This window comes from Electrona antarctica (genome assembly GCF_951216825.1).
Source record: "Electrona antarctica genome assembly, chromosome: 4".
NCBI classification, from domain to species: Eukaryota; Metazoa; Chordata; class Actinopteri; order Myctophiformes; family Myctophidae; genus Electrona; species Electrona antarctica.
This window is the reverse complement of record NC_136809.1, coordinates 22,384,867-22,404,708: the sequence shown is the minus strand read 5'-3', so window position 1 is coordinate 22,404,708 and position 19,842 is coordinate 22,384,867. Positions and strand designations below refer to the sequence as shown.

At 45.0% G+C, this 19,842-nt stretch overlaps 1 protein-coding gene across 4 annotated transcripts in view; it reads right to left on the bottom strand.

Moving 5' to 3' along the window:
• Positions 1–19,842, bottom strand: part of LOC306921693 (regulating synaptic membrane exocytosis protein 3-like) — a gene marked incomplete at its 5' end in the record, with an annotated part of 88,313 nt that overhangs the window by 22,462 nt on the left and 46,009 nt on the right. The window contains 17 exons of one of the 4 annotated variants that reach the window (XM_079498938.1): positions 375–452; positions 949–1,038; positions 4,939–5,058; positions 6,829–6,909; positions 7,581–7,643; positions 8,771–8,890; positions 10,389–10,542; positions 13,238–13,294; positions 13,662–13,812; positions 15,140–15,311; positions 15,662–15,792; positions 17,074–17,189; positions 17,413–17,459; positions 17,798–17,921; positions 18,248–18,347; positions 18,982–19,095; positions 19,573–19,613. In XM_079498938.1, coding sequence (XP_079355064.1) covers positions 375–452; positions 949–1,038; positions 4,939–5,058; positions 6,829–6,909; positions 7,581–7,643; positions 8,771–8,890; positions 10,389–10,542; positions 13,238–13,294; positions 13,662–13,812; positions 15,140–15,311; positions 15,662–15,792; positions 17,074–17,189; positions 17,413–17,459; positions 17,798–17,921; positions 18,248–18,347; positions 18,982–19,095; positions 19,573–19,613 — 1,759 coding nt within the window. The remainder of the gene's footprint in view (positions 1–374; positions 453–948; positions 1,039–4,938; positions 5,059–6,828; positions 6,910–7,580; positions 7,644–8,770; positions 8,891–10,388; positions 10,543–13,237; positions 13,295–13,661; positions 13,813–15,139; positions 15,312–15,661; positions 15,793–17,073; positions 17,190–17,412; positions 17,460–17,797; positions 17,922–18,247; positions 18,348–18,981; positions 19,096–19,572; positions 19,614–19,842) is intronic. The other 3 variants (XM_079498939.1, XM_079498940.1, XM_079498941.1) reach the window with 3 other exon arrangements.

Genomic DNA, 19,842 nt, shown 5'->3' with positions numbered 1-19,842 from the left:
ATCAAAATAGCAGATCTACAAGCTTATAGATCAGATTTTTTCACTACTTTTTAAACATTTGTTTTCTAATTTATGAAATTTCTTAGATTATCTTTAATTTATTTTTGGAATTACTGAAAATTCTGTTTTGTTTTTTTGGGAATGTTTTTTTTTAAATGTTTTGAAATAATAATAATTAAAAACAAAATGTAGGAAACAAAAAATAAAGATACCCATAAAAATGTGTGCACGACCCTCAAATGGGTCCCGACCCAGTGTTTGGGAACCACTGCTCTACACTACAGGAAAATGACCACTGGAACATAGTAGCGGAGGTGCAGCACAGGCTCCAAGGGGTGACACAAAAGGGGGGGGGGGGGGGGCAGTTGTGGTACCTGTCTTCCTCAGAGGAGGCATGCTCTACTAAGATCCTGGGACTTGGGGATCTCCTGCGGGGCAAAGAGTTGGAGGACCTGGAGGTATGAGTAGGCCAGGCAGGGGTACGGTAGCATGCCCAGTCAGGAAAACCAGCAAAAGTAGATGGTGAATATTGGGGAAAGTCCAGGGTATGAAGTAGAGTTTCGGGGCAATTGATATATTGGTATTGTGAGAGGCTGTCGTTTGTCCTGGTGACTTGTTTCCATTGTGGTCCTAGAAAGCTAGCTAGGGTTAAGGTTAGTTTACTGTAATGGCATATAGGCCTAACCGCTATATGTCCAGACAGACCAGACCACGTTGAGTCCACACATGGTTTGCATGGACTTTTGCCGAGATTTCAAAATAATAATATTTTGACTTCAAACTTTTTACCTATTCCATTCTTTGGAATGCCTTGACATGTACAGTACGTCTCTATGTGCCTGCAGATATGTGAGTGCTTGTTGTCTCATTGTGCTTAAAGCGGCTTTCACCATCTCTGTGATAGTTCAATCCTGGCCAAATGATGAACTGATGGAATGTGAGGTATACCTGTCTCTGTCGGGAGAATGGAAGTTGTTGTCTGGTCTCAGGCAGGTGGTGCTGGCACTCCTCACTCTGTCCAAAGATGGCTGCAGGTCACTGCAGGGGAGGGAGTCAGAGAGAGAGAGAGAGAGAGAGAGAGAGAGAGAGAGAGAGAGAGAGAGAGAGAGAGAGAGAGAGACCGGAGGGGGGGATGCAAAGGTGGAGGATAATAGATTAGGTAGCAGAGGAAGAGAGAGCAGAGGGTGAAAGAAAAGGGGGAATTGTAAAAAAGGAGGAAGATGAGGAGGGAAGAAGAAGGGGAGGATGACATGTGAGATAAGAGGTAAGGGGGGTAGGGGAGGGAGAAAAGAGAAAATGAAGAAGGCCATCAGACAAGGTTTCACACTTTGAACACAAATTCACACTTTGTTGTAGGCTATTGCGTCGCTTGCCAAAAATAACGTAACTTTATTATTTTGAAAATAACAATAATAAAGTAAAGAACATGCTACGCAAAAACAATTCTTTTGAAAATAACTCAACTTCAAGTTAAGAAAAACGCCAAATCAATTATTTTGAGCGAGCATGGTCGTACGACAAAGGCTTCGCTCATCAGGGCTCTGGCTGCTCTGTCTCCTTTATCACAGCCAGTCATCAGGGCTCTGGCTGCTCCCTCTCCTTTATCACAGCCAGTCATCAGGGCTCTGGCTGCTCCGTCTCCTTTATCACAGCCAGTCCATCAGGGCTCTGGCTGCTCTGTCTCCTTTATCACAGCCAGTCATCAGGGCTCTGGCTGCTCCGTCTCCTTATCACAGCCAGTCATCAGGGCTCTGGCTGCTCCGCCTCCTTTATCACAGCCAGTCCATCAGGGCTCTGGCTGCTCCGCCTCCTTTATCACAGCCAGTCCATCAGGGCTCTGGCTGCTCCACCTCCTTTATCACAGCCAGTCCATCAGGGCTCTGGCTGCTCCGTCTCCTTTAATACAGCCAGTCCATCAGGGCTCTGGCTGCTCCGTCTCCTTTAATACAGCCAGTCCATCAGGGCTCTGGCTGCTCCGTCTCCTTTAATACAGCCAGTCCATCAGGGCTCTGGCTGCTCCGTCTCCTTTAATACAGCCAGTCCATCAGGGCTCTGGCTGCTCCGTCTCCTTTAATACAGCCAGTCATCAGGGCTCTGGCTGCTCTGTTTCCTTTATCACAGCCAGTCCATCAGGGCTCTGGCTGCTCTGTCTCCTTTATCACAGCCAGTCATCAGGGCTCTGGCTGCTCCGTATGCTTTAATACAGCCAGTCCATCAGGGCTCTGGCTGCTCTGTCTCCTTTATCACAGCCAGTCCATCAGGGCTCTGGCTGCTCCGTCTCCTTTAATACAGCCAGTCCATCAGGGCTCTGGCTGCTCCGCCTCCTTTATCACAGCCAGTCATCAGGGCTCTGGCTGCTCTGTCTCCTTTAATACAGCCAGTCCATCAGGGCTCTGGCTGCTCCGCCTCCTTTATCACAGCCAGTCCACCAGGGCTCTGGCTGCTCTGTCTGCTTTATCACAGCCATGCTCATCAGGGGTCTGGCTGCTCCGTCTCCTTTAATACAGCCAGTCCATCAGGGCTCTGGCTGCTCCGTCTCCTTTAATACAGCCAGTCCATCAGGGCTCTGGCTGCTCCGTCTCCTTTAATACAGCCAGTCCATCAGGGCTCTGGCTGCTCCGTCTCCTTTATCACAGTCCTCGCAGCCGCACAGTTCTAGTCCGTTCAAATGGACTAGAACAAGTTGGTTGTGGAGTTGCCATGGGAACCAGATCTAAGTGGGTGAGCAGACCACTTGTGCATGACTGTATGCTGTGTGTGTGTGTGTGTGTGTGTGTGTGTGTGTGTGTGTGTGTGTGTGTGTGTGTGTGTGTGTGTGTGTGTGTGTGTGTGTGTGTGTGTTGTGTGTGTGTGTGTGTGTGTGTGTGTGTGTGTGTGTGTGTGTGTGTGTGTGTGTGTGTGTGTGTGTGTGTGTGTGTGTGTGTGTGTGTGTGTGTGTGCAGGGGACAAAACTGAAGGTCTACCAGGCTGTCGTACTACCAACTCTTTTGTATGGGTGTGAAACCTGGACAAACAGCGTCATGCCAGAAAATTCAACCATCTCCATCTGAGCTGTCTAAGAAAACTGCTGAGGATCAAATGGCAGGACAAAGTTCCTGACACTGAAGTCCTCAGCAAGGCCAATTTGCTTGCAGTGGCCCAGCTGAGATGGACTGGCCATGTGTGGCTTTAAGATCGACCTGAACCACTGGGAACACTTAGCCAAGGACCAACCGGCCTGGAGAAGAAAGAAGATCCTGTGCCATGTTGAAGAGACAACAGCAAAGGCAAGTCATTTGTGCACTCACCAAAAGTTAACAAATTGATACGTGCCATGGTCATCATCAACTCTGATGGACAAACAAGAGAAAAAGAGAGAAGAGTGTGTGTGTGTGTGTGTGTGTGTGTGTGTGTGTGTGTGTGTGTGTGTGTGTGTGTGTGTGTGTGTGTGTGTGTGTGTGTGTGTGTGCGTGCGTGCGTGCATGCGCGCGCGTGCGCGTGCGTGCGTGCGTGCGTGCGTGTGTGTGTGCGCACTCACACGTGCATGCGTATGCATTTGTGTGTGAGTGAGATGACAAAGAGAGGAGTAGCACTTTCATCATGTAGCCCTTTGTTATCTTCCGTATGGTCAAACTTCCCACTGCTCTCCACAGTGCAGTGGTGGGTGGGCAGACAGCTGTTTACTGCATGTGTTTTCACTGTTGCCTTATTGGTTAACTGATGGCTGACTTCCTCCTGCCATCGCATGATGACAAGGCACATGTTGCTGCACACAGGCTAAATGTACGCCTTGCGAAAATAACAGCAAGCATGTAAGCGTGCGTGCGTGCGTGCGTGCGTGCGTGCGTGCGTGCGTGCGTGCGTGCCACAAGCAGTGCCTGAATCCCCCTACGAGGACCCTGGCGCTACACCAAATCAAAAATCGACACTTTTTGCATTCACGCACCCAGTGAATGAACACGTGTGCGCTCAGCGCACCGCCAGCTGTACCTATTTGAATTAGCCTCGCACAGGGCCCTGAAAGCTGCGGGCCCTGGCGCTTAAGCCCCATTAAATTCCATTTTAATCTGGGCCTAGTCACAAGAGGTGTGATGTTACCTTGAATTGTATAATGGCTAAGAGGTGTGGTGAGGCACGAGACGTAGTCGAGTGCCTCCAACCCTCTCAGACATTATAAAATACAAGGTAACCTCGGACCTCCCATGGCTTATTGCTTTTCTAAAACGGGTACAAACATGGCAACATGAAAATCATAGTTCTTCTATAGTTCTTAATTATTCACTAGAGAAAGTAGTAATACTTTGCGGCCACCAGGCAGAGACACTTCCTTGTTTTCTCAGCCAGTCCAGTCAGGCTTTGTGTTACAAATACATAGAGAAACAAAACGTATGTGTTAGGTCAATCTCATGGTAACTAACATATTCAATAGAAATTCATAATTTTTTTAATCCAGATTTGAACATCACGCCAAAACACCTAGCATAGCTACTTAGCGAACAGCTCTGAGTGACGAGGGAATAGGGGGCACTTGTGTATTTACAAGCGCCGCCCGGGCCGGAGTCACTCAGTCACCACTCACCATGCTATGTGTGCGGGCGGTGCTTAGAAGCCCACATGGCCAGGGTTTGTATGGAAATCAAGCGCTTCCCTTCCCTATAGTTCAGCTACATATATGCTGGATCACTGTAACGCACCTGGGATTGATATAAACTGATACTGGTGTAGATTATCGTGTCATTTACTACGTGGTCTAATCAGAAACCAGCCAATCAGAATTATTATTGGATAGTGTCCCAAATAGTATCGGGACTAACCGTTTTAGAATGCTTAATTTATACTTTGCTGCGTGTCAAACATTGCCAGTCCATAAGCTCACAATGCGTCGCGATGTGCGGTGAGTTTTGTAGATCCGGTCATTTTGGCATAAGTATAAATCAGGGTTGTGTGTTCCACTCTTACCTAGCTGTAACTTCGTCAGTGAATCTGAGCACTCGCTGCGTTAGGACATTACGAGGCATGCTGTTGCACGTTTCCTGCTTACAGGGAGGCTTGCTCTTTAGACATGCAGGAAGGGTGGAACTGCCAGGCAGTAGGGACATGCATGCAGGAAACCAAGAGAAAAACATCAAATGTGAGCGACAAATAAAAAGAAAGTAACGTGCAAAAGAAATGTTGTTAGGATAAAAATACATTTAAAATACAGGCCCTGCCAGGGAATGGCAAAACCAAGGAAGAAACAGGGATTGCATGTTGTAGTGGTATAAAAAGGAAAAGCAATGCAATGGGATCCCTCAACATTCATCTTAAGAGGTGACACTATATGTTAAAGTTCCCCCTTTAACTATAGGGGATTTTAAACAAACTCACGTAAAGATATATACATGTACAACGTGCATTGTGGACAGACAGTTCAGGTTGTATTTTCTGAACATCAGACATCTACAGTAACAAACCCAGGCACAGCTCTGCCTTGCACATTTGATCATGAAAACCAGCTGTGTCACTTAATCTTAATGTATGTGACACTGGACATACATACATGTACAGTATGTCCTAAATCAACATTACAGTATTAGTATCCTCCGTGTGAACTACTGAATTCATGACATAATATTATAGTAGTATAGTATATCCTCTTTCCTCTCTGCGTGGCTCGCCCCCACAACATGTTACATCTGGACCTAGGGAGATTAGATGTAATGCTGATTATATAACGCAATCTGAAGCTCTAAAGCTGCTGGGACCGCACGTGGTGGAGAAACCATCGGAGCTCTCTAGAGAATAAAGTACGTATCTAGCCGAGTGCTGGACAGTGGATTAGAGTATTATACAGTACAATGAAATACAGTAATAGCTCATGTGATGCATTAGGTCTGTTCTGTCTGTCTGTCTAGTGGCTACGCAACAAGGAACAAGGCTTTCAATCTAGCTGATAACGATGACGTCTGTACTCAGCTACTCTAATGTGTCTGCCAGAGACGAGGAAAACGACAACGCTAACCTACCGTAACAACATTACGCTCTGGTGTGTTTTGGCGCAAATTATGACACTAGGATCAACATTACATTAGCATGTTGGAGGAACACATGAGATAAGGGGATAATGGTCGGTTGGTTAGTCAAGGCAGCACCAGGACAATATGGAACTTAGCAACACAGTTAGACCACAGTAAAGACAAGCAAAAGCCTCTGGGAGATACTTGGGCCTTGGTTACATCGATAAAACATGAGTTCAATGTAATGGCCAACATACGGTACAGTAGGTAGGGCAGTGGCTCTCAAACCGTTCAATTTCAAGGACGCCCTTAACTCTCAGAGTTACAGACCTGAAGGGGTCCATTTGAAACCCCATGGAGGAGGAACCCTGAGGGTCCCTGCCTGGACCCCACTTTGAGAACCACTGCTGCAGGGAAAACTGGGTGAGGGCCAGTGGTGGAAAGAAACTAAGTACATTTACTCAAGTACTGTACTAAAAGTAACATTTTGAGGTACTTCACTGTATTCTTTCCAATTTCCAATACTTTTACTCCACTACGTTACTACTTACTTTGTAGATTTTGATTATTATTACAAAACATACATTAACCACTCCATTTCGGCCATTTGAAAATAGCAGATCTACAAGCTGTGTCGCATTGTGACACATTGTGAACTTGTAGATCGGCTATTTTCAAAAGATTTTTATACATTTAAAAACTTAAAACGGGACATTCCGTTTACATACATACTGTTACATATTGTATTACATATTTACTTAAGTAAATAATGTGAGTACATTTTCCACCACTGGTGAGGGCAGAAAAGGATCAATGCTCGTTTCTAATGTGCTTGTTTTCTAAATAGGCTTACCTGTACATGTCTTTATGGATACCGTTTACTAACAGGGGCATTTTGGGGGGCAGTGTGTCGTTGCTGTGTCTACCTACACCCCTGGTAGAGTAGGACACATCATGCACGTCAAAGGAACAAAAGAGACAAAGTGGGGAAACACACAAGATGCCATGAATACACACATCCATGGAAAACAAAATTCAGAGATGTGCCTTGTGTGTGAGGTCAACATCTGAACGCTTGTGAAGTTGTGTAATCCTCAGATGCGGTTGATCAGAGCTGTGTGTGTGTGTGTGTGTGCGTGCGTGCGTGCGTGCGTGCGTGCGTGCGTGCGTGCGTGCGTGCGTGCGTGCGTGCGTGCGTGCGTGCGTGCGTGCGTGCGTGCGTACGTACGTGTGCGTGTGTGTGAGTGTGCGTGCGAGCGAGCGTGTGAGTGCATGCACGTGTGTGTGTGTTTTCATGAGACAGTGTTGACTGAGCGACAACTCTGTCTCCGCCCTTTGGGTACATGTACACTGGACCGACAGCACTGTATGGCACTTGGCGTGCGAAACATGACATGACCCTTTAAACCTTCGCAGGCACAAGCTACTCCACAGATTGACTTAAGAGCAGCTTTAACAATGTAAACGACAATATGTTCAGTTACGACATTGAGAGTGTTACATGTGGAGTTACTGGAGTAGAATGAGGATGGATGATAAAATGGCAAATAGGCTAAAAATAACAGTGATTGGTGGTTGTTGCAGTTTTTCTTTTTCTTTTTTTACCTGTTTGTGTGCAGGCACTCGGCACTCCCGCCCCGGACAGACCTGTGCATCTCCAGGACCTCACTGTCACCATGACGATGGGTTAAACAATCAAAAACAAACCCAAAAAAACAAAATAAAACAACAACAGAAGAGGATGACAACTCAGACAAGCAAGTGGGATTATGATGAATGAGAGAAATCAGGAAATCATAATTCTGAGATTTCAATCAAATCAGCATTCAGTATTAGAGAATGAGATAGGTCTAATAAATCAGACAGTTAGTAGTATTAGTAGGGAATTAGTACTACGGCCTCACAATACTCTCTCAAAAGACTCAACCTTTCAGAAATATCATAAATATCTTATGACCATCCTAAAGGAAATACCAATGACAAATCATAGCCCAGAACCAGTTTAAAGCTGTGAGAAAACATAAATACATATATACAGTATATATACATGAAAATAAAACATAACAAACAAAACATAAATGTATATGTGTTATATATACAGTTTTCTGCTTTAATTCTCACTGAAGCCTAGTTGAGGACAAGATGTCCAGTTAGCCTTTTCTATTTCACTGTGTTTTGTTTGTTTGTTTGTTTGTTTGTTTCTGGCTTTTTACCCTTTTATCTCCCCAATTTTAGTCGTTATGCCAATTGACACCTCCCTTCACACATTTCAGTGTGTTGTATCCTATTGGCTCATCTGCCAGTGAGGAGCCCCTACTGGGAGGACACGTGGAGCCTCCATCCTACTCCTCCCGCCCCAACAACGCTCTAGAGTCCCTAGTGACAGGTGGTCCCTAGTGACAGGTAGTCCCTAGTGAAAGGTGGTCCCTAGTGACAGGTGGTCCCTAGTGACAGGTGGTCCCTAGTGACAGGTGGTCCCAGTGACAGGTGCCGCCCCAGACGCTCAACAAAACCACATGCAACACAGTGGATTCCAACCCACAGACTTGGTGGTGGTGGGTGGGCATGTACTTTACCAGTACTGCACTACTTGAGCGGCCTCTTGCTTTCCTGAGTGACCTCATGTCAACTACCATGACGTGACTCTATTAAATGAGAATGTACAGAAATAAGCGTTAAATTGACACTCGGTCCTTTGGGCGTAACAAGAGACACTGTGGCCCTGCTCCACAGCCATTCTTCCCATAGCGCCCCCTAGGTGAGGATCCCCAGTAGAGTCATGGAAATGAGGTTACCTGTCCTCTGAGTATTCATAGTCGGAGTCACCGGACCGCTGGTGCTCCAGGCGGGAGTCATGGTACCGGGAGGAGGGAGATTGGGACTGGTGGTGGTTCTGGTGGATCTCGTCCAGACTCCTGGTAAATCCAGAAATCAATGTTACACCAAGGATCCAAACGCACACGCAGGCACGCACTCAGGCACGCACTCAGGCACGCACTCAGGCACGCACGCACGCACGCACGCACGCACGCACGCACGCACGCACGCACGCACGCACGCACGCACGCACGCACACATCTACAAAAATAATTATATCAGGAAGAGTAAAGTTTTGTTTCCATAAAATAATTCGAAAAGTGAAAATTGCAAGCTGTTTTTGTTCAAATCAAAAGAATCACATTATGGACAAAAGTTAACTTTTCCACAATATAATTGTATAATGTACCGTAGATACCTGTACACAGGGAGGTACAGTACGAAAGTTCAATAAGGCAAAATGGAGAATTTTGTCTATAATGAGGTCTGCATAAGCACACACACACACACACACACACACACACACACACACACACACACACACACACACACACACACACACACATACTCACAGGCAGGACAAAGTGAGGAAAACAGAATAATAAACAATGCTAGCTGGCACACACTTGATGATTGATCCCAGCATCAAAGCTTCCAACCAAACCATTTCAGACTAATAACCAAGTCTTAACACCCATTCCACATTAAACAGAGATTCTAGCTCAAGCATACTTGAAGTTGGGCCTGTCAATGGCCCAACTTCGTGGAATGAACTCCAAAACTCTTTCAAACTTCAGTCAGTTCAAAGGAATGCTCCAGAACATTTTTCACCGTGATTGATCCTGCTTCAATTGATCTATTTTTCTGATGGTTGTTCTGTATAAAGTTCCTTTGTAATTTATCCTGATTTATAATGTTGTTTGATGTATTATTTTTTGATTTTTGTGTATTGTAACATCGGCTACATTGAAAATGAGGGCTTGCCCTCAACTGTATTTCCGAGTATAAATAAAGGTGATGATGATGATGATGATGATGATGATGATGATACAGCATTATTTTAACAGGGTTAGGGTTTTGATTAGATACTATATGAACACAGTATGCACATACAGTGCATTCATTCCATAATTCAGCATGCAATGGAATGGAATGCAATGCAATCTTAATTATTTTATCAACACAGCGTTTGTGTGATTCAAGATTCTACATGTTTATCGAGTTACGTCTGGCCAGACGATCAGAGATACTGATGTCTGGTGACGTCTGAATTCAATGGATGGGCTAAAACTAAGCTGTCTGTAATTTTGGTATCAGTATCAGGGTTGGTTTTCTAAGCAGTGAATAGGGAATCGTTGCTGTCAAGCAGAAACCTTGTATCTCCATATTTCAACGTTGAAGTAGAAGTTGAGACGAATGTGTGTGTGTGTGTGTGTGTGTGTGTGTGTGTGTGTGTGTGTGTGTGTGTGTGTGTGTGTGTGTGTGTGTGCACGTGTGTGCGTGCGAGTGCGTGCGTGCGTGCGTGCGTGCGTGCGTGCGTGCGTGCGTGCGTGCGTGCGTGTGTGTCTCATGGGATGGGATGATGACGACACCAACCTCTGCATGGGGACATGGGCGGGCCTGGAGCGGGAGCGGCACGAGTCCTCTCTGTGCGGGGACACGGAGCGGGAGCGATGCTGGGCGGCCCGCTGCTGCTCTGGGACAGCCAGCGTGCTGCTGCGCTCTCTCTCCCTGGAGTTACGCTCTGCATCTACGCACCCACACATAGGTCACACACGCACGCATGCGCACGCACGCACGCACGCACGCACGCGCACACACACACACACACACACACACACACACAAGCAAGCACGCATGCATGCACACATGCAGGTACAGTATTAGTTGTTGTGTGTGCTTCACTACGGGTGTGTGCCAGTTGTGAGCAGTGGTGGAGAGTAATAACTATTTACTCAAGTACTGTACTGAAGTACAGTTTCGAGGCATTCCAATTTGCTTATACTTTAAACTTCTACTGCACTACATCTCAGAGGCAAGTTTTGCACTTTTGTACTTTACTATGTTTATCTGACGACTTTTGTTACTATTGTTACGTTTCAGATTTAGATTATCTAATCAAATTATGAATCAAAAATAATTATAAAACATGAGCAGATGAGCTTTAAGATCAGCTATTTATTAAGTATAAAATAGAGCTAAGTGATTAATAATTAGTAATCATTGTCCAACAACAAGATGTATATGATTCTGTACCTTTTCTACTCTAAGCCTATTTTGATGCTACTTTTGACTGCAGGACTTTTACTTGATCAACATATTTTTACTCTGTGGAATGACTACTTTTACTTAAGTAAAAAATTAGTACTTTGTCCACCACTGGCCAGTTAGTTGTTCATGCTAGTGGTGCAGTGCCAGCGCTAACAGTGTGCCAGTGTAGATGCCAGCCAACACCTGCTGCATTCTCTGTTCAACTGTGGAACATCGCTACAGGATGTTTTACACAAGCAAATATTCAGACAGATTATGGGCTAGATATAAGATAGCTATCTATAGAAATGCTAGCCCATGTAGCTGACTATTTCCACATAATGGTGTCCATCAGACCTATAGGTCAAAAGATGATTTATTTGTATTGTCATGGATCGCCAAATTGTTTTTGTTTACTGCATCAGGACAATTTCTGAGTCACAGGTATAGCTTTGCTGTCACTTACGTTAATGTGTTACTTTTAGACTACCTGGCATTCATTGTCATTTGACCCAGGCCAGGGCACTGTTGAACTGAAAGCAATCAGAGGATAGCACTAGCACCAAAAGCAGTGATAGCAGTGTCCTTCAAGTACAACAATTTCTTTCTTATTTTTTTCCTTTTTGCCCCAATTTAGTCGCTATGCCGATTAATTCCTCCTCGCACACATTTGTGTGTTGTCACTGCTCTTGTGTCCTAGACTGACTTACCTGTCAGTAAGGAGCCCCCACCGGGAGGACGTAGAGCCTCCGTCCTACTCCTCCCGCACAACACTCCCTGCTGAAAGGTTCCAGCCACGCCCGTAGGAGCATGTGTATAAATATCACCCTCCCAACCCCAACACCCCCCCCCCCCCCCCCTCCACCCTCCCCGCCGCCCCTGGAAATGCTGGACAAAGCCAGATGCACCAGGGTGGATAAGAACCCCCCACTGCGGTGGTTACTTTCCTACCGCACCAACAAGGCACTCAGCAAGTAATGTCTATCTATGATAGAGGCATGCAGGATAATGGGAGGAGAGCTGAGCCCGATTTATACTCCACCGCAATACAATGGCGTTGAGCACCTAAAATAGCAGATTTACAAGCTCTGCTAATAGACCTGCCATTTCTGGCTCATGGTGGTGCGACGGACTATAAATGAAGCGTTTCTAGTGGAATGGCAGTGGGTTTTCTACAGTCTACCATGCACATAGACACTGTGTGCTTCCAGTGCTTCTACTGTATACACCACTGTTTGTCAATGTCTGGCCGGGGGCCCACCAGGGGTCCAAATGGGACACTTTACGGGTCTGGAACTCTGAAGGTCATTGCACGCCAGAAGCGACGCGAATCAACAATATACGAAAATGGGTCGCGATTGTTTCGCATCAAACCTTTGGGTTTGGTGATGCCTCCATTCATGCAGGTTTTATGAATTTATTCCTGCCAAAAAAAATCATTATTATGCCACTTCATTGCCTTGTTATAATGGCACTCAGTGTGCACGTAACTCATAGCACAAACAGCAGTCTAAATTAGTTTAGTGTGTACAGACCTTGAGAGTGTACAAATATAACTTTGGGAACCCCCAATCTACACTGAAATCCTCACTCCGAGAGTTTGTACGATATCAGAGTCACAGACCTGCAAGGGTCCATTTGGACCCCCTGGTGGGCCCAGGACCCGACGTTGAGAACCCAGTGCGGCATACAACTCTACTATTTGTGCAGCCCAGCAGAGGAGGAGAAAGAGCGTGGACACTGCTAGGGTGAGTGACCACCAGGGTTCTGTTGCAATGTAAGTATACTACACAGCAGCACACAATTTGAATTCAGTCCAATATGGCAGCTTTTCGATGACTAGCGAAACTCTGTTGTGGATTTAGCTGACACAGCAGCATACAGTTGTTTCACAAGATTAATTGTTTTAAATTGGGTGTGTAATTTATCACAAGCGGTGTGAGGTATGATGTTGAGTCCAGGAAGGATAGAGAGAAACAGTGCGAGTGTGTGAGTGTGTGTGAGTGTGTGTGTGTGTGTGTGTGTGTGTGTGTGTGTGTGTGTGTGTGTGTGTGTGTGTGTGTGTGTGTGTGTGTGTGTGTGTGTGTGTGTGTGCGTGCAGGTGTGCGTGCAGGTGTGCGTGTGTGTGCTTCTTTCTCAACCAGTGCTGGACACCTACTAAAAGGTGATGTTCAATAGCCATGCCCCCCACCCACCTTTTGTCTCTACTGTTAAAGCATCATCAAACTCAGTATCAATGATGCGATGCGACCCTGCTCAATGACAACCACACGCGTGCACACACACACACACACACACACACACACACACACACACACACACACGCACACACACACACACACGCACACACACACACAGACCAGTGAGGTGGTGAGGTTCAGGGGTTCAGGGGTTCTGCTGGGGACTGAACTTACACAGGGAGATAAGAAAGTTTAATAAGGCATAGCGGAGAATTTGTCTGTAATGAGGTATCCGTAAACAAGCACATAAACCTGCACACGCGCACACACACACACACACACACACACACACACGCACGCATGTTCACAACGTTCACACACACACACACACACACACGTACACACACAAGTGTGTGCACGTGTGCGCGCACAAACATACTCTGTAGTTTCTTGCTGGGGCTGTCTCCGACGTGTCTGCGTGGGAGGTACGGCGAGGGCTGGGGCAGAGGTAGAGAGGACACATCATGGGTCTGGAGTTTATACCAGTGAGGAATGTCGTCCAGCAAGGCAGTCTCCAACTCGATGAGGATCTGACAGAAAGAGAAAAATCACACTTGCATGTGAAGTGAGGGGCGCCTCACTCCTTTTAACAGTATGCTATTATGAAAAACAAAACCAGTCACACAATATATTTATATTGGCCACATGGCATCAAACATCGTCAATGTTTTTAACAACTGCTATAAACAAACATTAAAAGTCCATCAATACTGCAATGTAGAAATATGACTGTTACAAGTAGAAGTCCGGAATTTAAAATGTACTTGAGTAAAAGTACAAAAGTATTGGTAAAAAACAGAGAGAGGGAGAGAAAAAAGGTCTGGGGCAGAGTCCACTTCGATACGGCATATTGTAGCGCAAACGTCGATCATCTCTGCTGATTTCTGATCGTCTGCACCTTTGTTAAATGCACACACATACACACACACACTCCTCTCTCTCTCTGTCGCTCTAATTAATTAGTCTCATGTCGCGCAGCTGCGTCTAGATTCTCCCGGTGGATGCCTATGCCATAGAAAGCATAGGTGGATCCCAGGCTAGCTGGACAGTGACACTCACACACACACACACACACACACACACACACACACGCACGCACACACACCACGCACGCACGTACGCACGCACGCACACACACACACACACACACACACACACACACACACACACACACACACACACACACACACACACACCTCAGCTGTACTGAACTGAAGTGACTGGAGTCACTTGAATATGACTGAAGACATGATAATGTTTACTGTGTTTATGGTAAGCTAAGCTTACATTTCATATCACAAACACCATATAGTGAAAACTCCTGTAACTGTAACCAACTGTAACATTTTTATTTTAATAGAATCGCAATTCCAATTCGAATCGTTTTTTTGCCACCCCTAATATTTAGTCTTAATTTGAGTCATCATAGCTCCGTTTTTATTTAGTTTTCATTTAGTTTTTGTCAGTGAAATAAAGGTAGTCGACGAACATTTTTCGTCATAGTTTCAGTCGACGAACTCAACACCATAGACATATAAAGGTAGACGCCCCTTTCGGCTCTGGCATGTTCTCAAGGGAGGGCCAGAAATTCCCGAGATTCCTTGCGAAGCCCTGCGGAAGCATGAGTGTGCGTCACAGAGAGCATGTTCGGGTCTGATAAGTCCCGGAAAAGATGCGCTGTGATTGACCAGTAGTCACTTGAGTGGAAGCGTGACGTGTGCCGTCCACTCTTCCGGCATACCAGTGTAAATTCTTCCGCGAGTTCCGCCCTCCCGTCAACACACATCGCTCCAACGAACTGCAGCAGCCAATGAGGCATCTATTTTTTAATATCTATGCTCAACACGGTCTCCCTACCTCCCCCAGGAAGTGGCTCTCCTCCTCCTGCACCCTGGGCTGGTCCCAGACAGTGATCTCCAGCATGCGCTCTCTGAAGTCACGGCGGTGCACGTGGGAGTAAAGGAAGGTCTGGTTCCACTTGGGCTCCATGCTTTTCTTCACCGTCTTGGTCCGTCGCTTGCTCTTATCACTGGGACAGAGGACACGTACTTTAACCACAGAAAACATGGCCTCCTATATTTTGGGCATTAATTGAGGGATAGGTGACAATTTTTCAATATTTTCTGGGCATAAGTGGTTAAAAATGGGCAGATGAAACATGTTTTGGAGAATGGTCTTCAAGTTACTGTAGTATCCCCTAAAAAAAAAGCAAAAAACAAACACACCAACCAACCAAACAAACAAACAAACAAACAAAAAAACGATGCTACAGAGATACAGTAGGTTATCATTGGTGATTGTCAGTTGTCATTATCCCAATTAAAACTGTAAGATAAGAGAAAATAAATGGTTTGGTCGATAAACCACCACCAGTCCTACCTCCGGTCAGGCAGGAAATACATCTTGACGTAGGGGTTGCGTGGTCGGTCGTCTGTTCGCGGAGGCAGGTCTATGGCTTGAAGGACATTGACGATAAGCTGATGGCCTACTTTATCGTACCACAGCTTCACCTGCACAGCATACTGCATGTATTAATACACATGAAGAGGTACTTTATCGTACCACAGCTTCACCTGCACAGCATACTGCATGTATTAATACACATGAAGAGGTACTTTATCGTACCACAGCTTCACCTGCACAGCATACTGCATGTATTAATACACATGAAGAGATTTTCATTCAATCTAGAGGATTTTTCCCCCCAGTCATCCATTCATTCATCTATCCACCCATCATCTGTCCATGCCTCTCTGTGTGTCCTTCCACCTGGGCATACTGTACCACCCATGACATCTAGACTTCTACCAGAATTAAGCAGGTCCATTTGGTTCCATTTGTACCCTCTCAAACTTAAAGTAGCGCTGGAGGGTGTGTGTGTGTGTGGTGTGTGTGTGTGTGTGTGTGTGTGTGGGGGGGGTGCGTGATTAACTATGATTTGCCTTTAGGATTTGCCAAGTGGCTGGTCAGTAGGAGAATCAATTGAGAATCAACTCAGCTGCGACAAAAGCAAAACATTCTCCATGAATTCAAGGCTTCATGGGGTGTGGTCCAAGCCCCGGCCACTGAGTGGAAGCATTGAAGCCAAATGGACATGCTGGCCGATCATAGGTACTGCAGCTCAAGCGGAACTGGGACTATCATAGAATTGCTCCTTGAGCAAATACTCAACAGTAGCGTTTTTCATTCTATGACTCGCACGTGCATGCACGCACGAATGACTCGCAGTGCTCGTTCATGCGCTCGGCACCGCTCGCCGTGTTCATGAATGCAATTCTATGACGCAGATGGGCCCAAACCACTTCTCCAACCCGGAAGAAGGGCTGAAAAGGGATGGGAGGGGAATTCCGGTGCTGTCTCTAGCCCCTCCTATATACAGGTTTAATGTTTGTTTTGATGAACTACTCCATTAAGGTTATTAATGGACTATTAACATTATGTCCAAAAAGCTTACTGTTCAGGAAATGGAAAAAATAACCTTTTTCCTATCCATTATTATTTAGTCACAAGCTCTTGTTAATACTTTTCATTAATATTTACTGTATAAAATACAATTTTACTGTATAAAGCCCCAAGACAGACTTAACCACTTCTACTTTCTAAGTATTTCAAAGTTGTGGAAGCAGCAGACCTTCAAGCTCACAAGCCACAAGCTCGCTACTTTTACGTGACGTATTAATTACAACGAAATAGGGCATTAATTGATGGGGAAACACATAAAAGGTTGAAATATGAAGATACAAGGTTGCTGCCCGACCGCTACAAGTATGCTTCCTGAAGGAAGTACTCACAGAGAGCTGCCCAGGCAGTACCAGGGGGAGGTCTCTGAGCGTTCCAGGGCTGGTAGGGGACATCACTGATATAGAGGGACGCTCCATCTTCTGAGACTCAAAAGAACTGGAGCCCGCTGAAGGGAGGGAAGCACCATAGTATTGGGTTACAAGATATGAAACAGTATGTGCATGCATTGTGCATGGAGAAAGCAACTACAGTACCAATTTGATTTCTCACAAAAGCACACCTGACTCAAGAGTCAAGACAACCAACAATACTACTGAACAAATATAAGACACAAATAGGAAGACACATGTGCACTACTACCAATAAAAGAAACCATTATGCACACTCACTAGATTCTAAAGGAGGGTGGGATGATTCTGGAATTCTTGGGATGTCTCTGTGAAATTAGTAAAAAAGAAAAACAAGTTGAATCACAGAAATCAAGACAGAACTCACATGATATAATAATATTACAATATCAATACACACACACACACACACACACACACACACACACACACACACACACACACACACACACACACACACACACCTCTGTATCGTTCCAATTTCAGTTGCCCTCTGGTGGCGGGCGGGTGGTGTTACAGTGTGACACACAGACAGACAGACAGACTGACTGACACACAGACAGACAGTTTTGGCCAGCTTCTATAGTTAGTGCTCACTTCGTTCGCAATCAAGCAAATGATTACACACTATTTAGAGTACTCTTACCCTATAGGTCTGGAAACAACAATCTCCACTTGGGGCTCAGCCTTGGATTCCAGAATGATGTTGTACACTTCTTTCTTGGTTGCTCCGGGCAACGACTTCCCATTCCACTGCAGTACCTCGTCACCTGAAACCAAGATGGCAGAGTGATTGTGACGCCCAGAATAACCTCTGCTCACCACACAGCTGCTATTAAATGCTAAAATGGTAGCATATAACAGCAGTAATATCATAAGAGGTAAATAAACAAGCTTCCTTTTGAATTAATTTATCAAAAAAGCAATGTGAAGCTCGACGGCATTAACATTTATTTTTTATTTATACATATTTTTTAATATCAATATTATATAATCAGAAAAATGGTGCCCACAGGTTGAGAATCACTGATGTACTGTAGATTATTATTCATCATCACTTAATTCATTTACGGATCCTTGGTCCCAAGCAGCGTACCTGCTCGTAAATGTCCCACAACATCTGCCAAGCTTCCTTTCTTGACTTTGGTGATGAAGGCCCCTAATCTTCCTGTCTCTGTCATCTTCCCTCCCACCACCTGGAAATGAAAATAAACGGCCGCAGGGTGTAAGCGCTGCAGTGCAGATACATTCCTGTCGAACGTAGGAAAGTAGAACACGTGGCGTGTACATTAACACTTTTTACACTTTTATAAAAACCTGGAAAAGTCAAAACTTTTGTAATCACATTTGTCTGCTTAGGTGCTAGACTAAAGCAAACCACCAGTGTTATTTCATGTCAAGGATCCCAAAAACGATATAATGTATTAGGCCACGGACTCCTATTTGAAAAGTTTCTGTGCAAGCGACCCCTAAAAGAGAAGATTTTTCTCAAGATTTTTTGAAAGATTTTTCAAAAACAGTAAAAAAATAATGATTTAAAAAAAAATCCTTATTTTTCTGGGGAACCCCTGGGCCTCCGTCAAGGACATCTGGGGGTCGTAATAATGGGTGCAGCCACACTGGAGGCATTGACATGCCAATATCTGCCATTGAGCCCCATTGTAAATTTCTCAAATTTGAAAGCACTATATTTCTAAAACTATGAAACATTTCAAAGATTCCTTTTCAGGCAAACATGTCCACCGTAAGATGCACCTAAGTAGGTTTGAATGGGGTTTCTAGCTAAAGCTATTTCACCCGGGCCTGGAACAGAACAGTGCCTCAACTTGCCTTCAGCCCCAGCAGGGAACCTGCAGCCTCTCGGGGCATGGCAGATCTCTTGCTCAGAGTGATGCGTCCGATTAAATGATCACCTTCCTTCGACGGCTGCCACGTGACTGGATGCTGCCAGTGGGGGGAGGGATAATGTCCAGTTATTGTTTGTTTTTTTGTGAATGGATTTTTGAACATACCATATATGTCATATGCAGTGCAATGTGCTTTACATATGGTACAAGTAGGCCTATAATAAAGTGCTGTCATAAATGTAAAGTTCTATTATTGTTGCTCATGTCATTGACTTAACTTATTGCTTCTGTTATTGATTCTGCACAAAACATCCGTGATACAGATACATTTGGGTATACATTGTGCTTTGCATCATACACTTGAATTGCACGTAGGCTTACTGCACTTTGCATTAGAGTTACACTAAGAGAAAAGCCTGGATGGGCCAAACAAAACAAAGAACTCTGATTCACATACAATAATCTGCAATATAAACAATGAATGACTACAATATGATGATATGATGATATACTGTAATGATGATATGCCTGTGTGTGCATGTGTCTGTGCATCTGTCGTTCTTGTGAAACTTACATGCCACACGGTAGGATCTAGTGGATAGCAGTCCCAGTCACCTGAAGAGAGAGATACATTTAATAAGTAAACTAAGTGATTAAAGGCAAGACTTACAGGTTGAGTACTCAAATGGAGAAGGAGAACATTTACTAGAGAGTATCAAATAGGAAGTACCTGAAAATGAGTGAAATAATTAACCACATTAAAACTTTTTCTGAAACGATGAAAACTGCACTTCTACAAGCTTCATGCATTGCAATGCGCCCTGTTTCAGAGCTTGTAGATTGT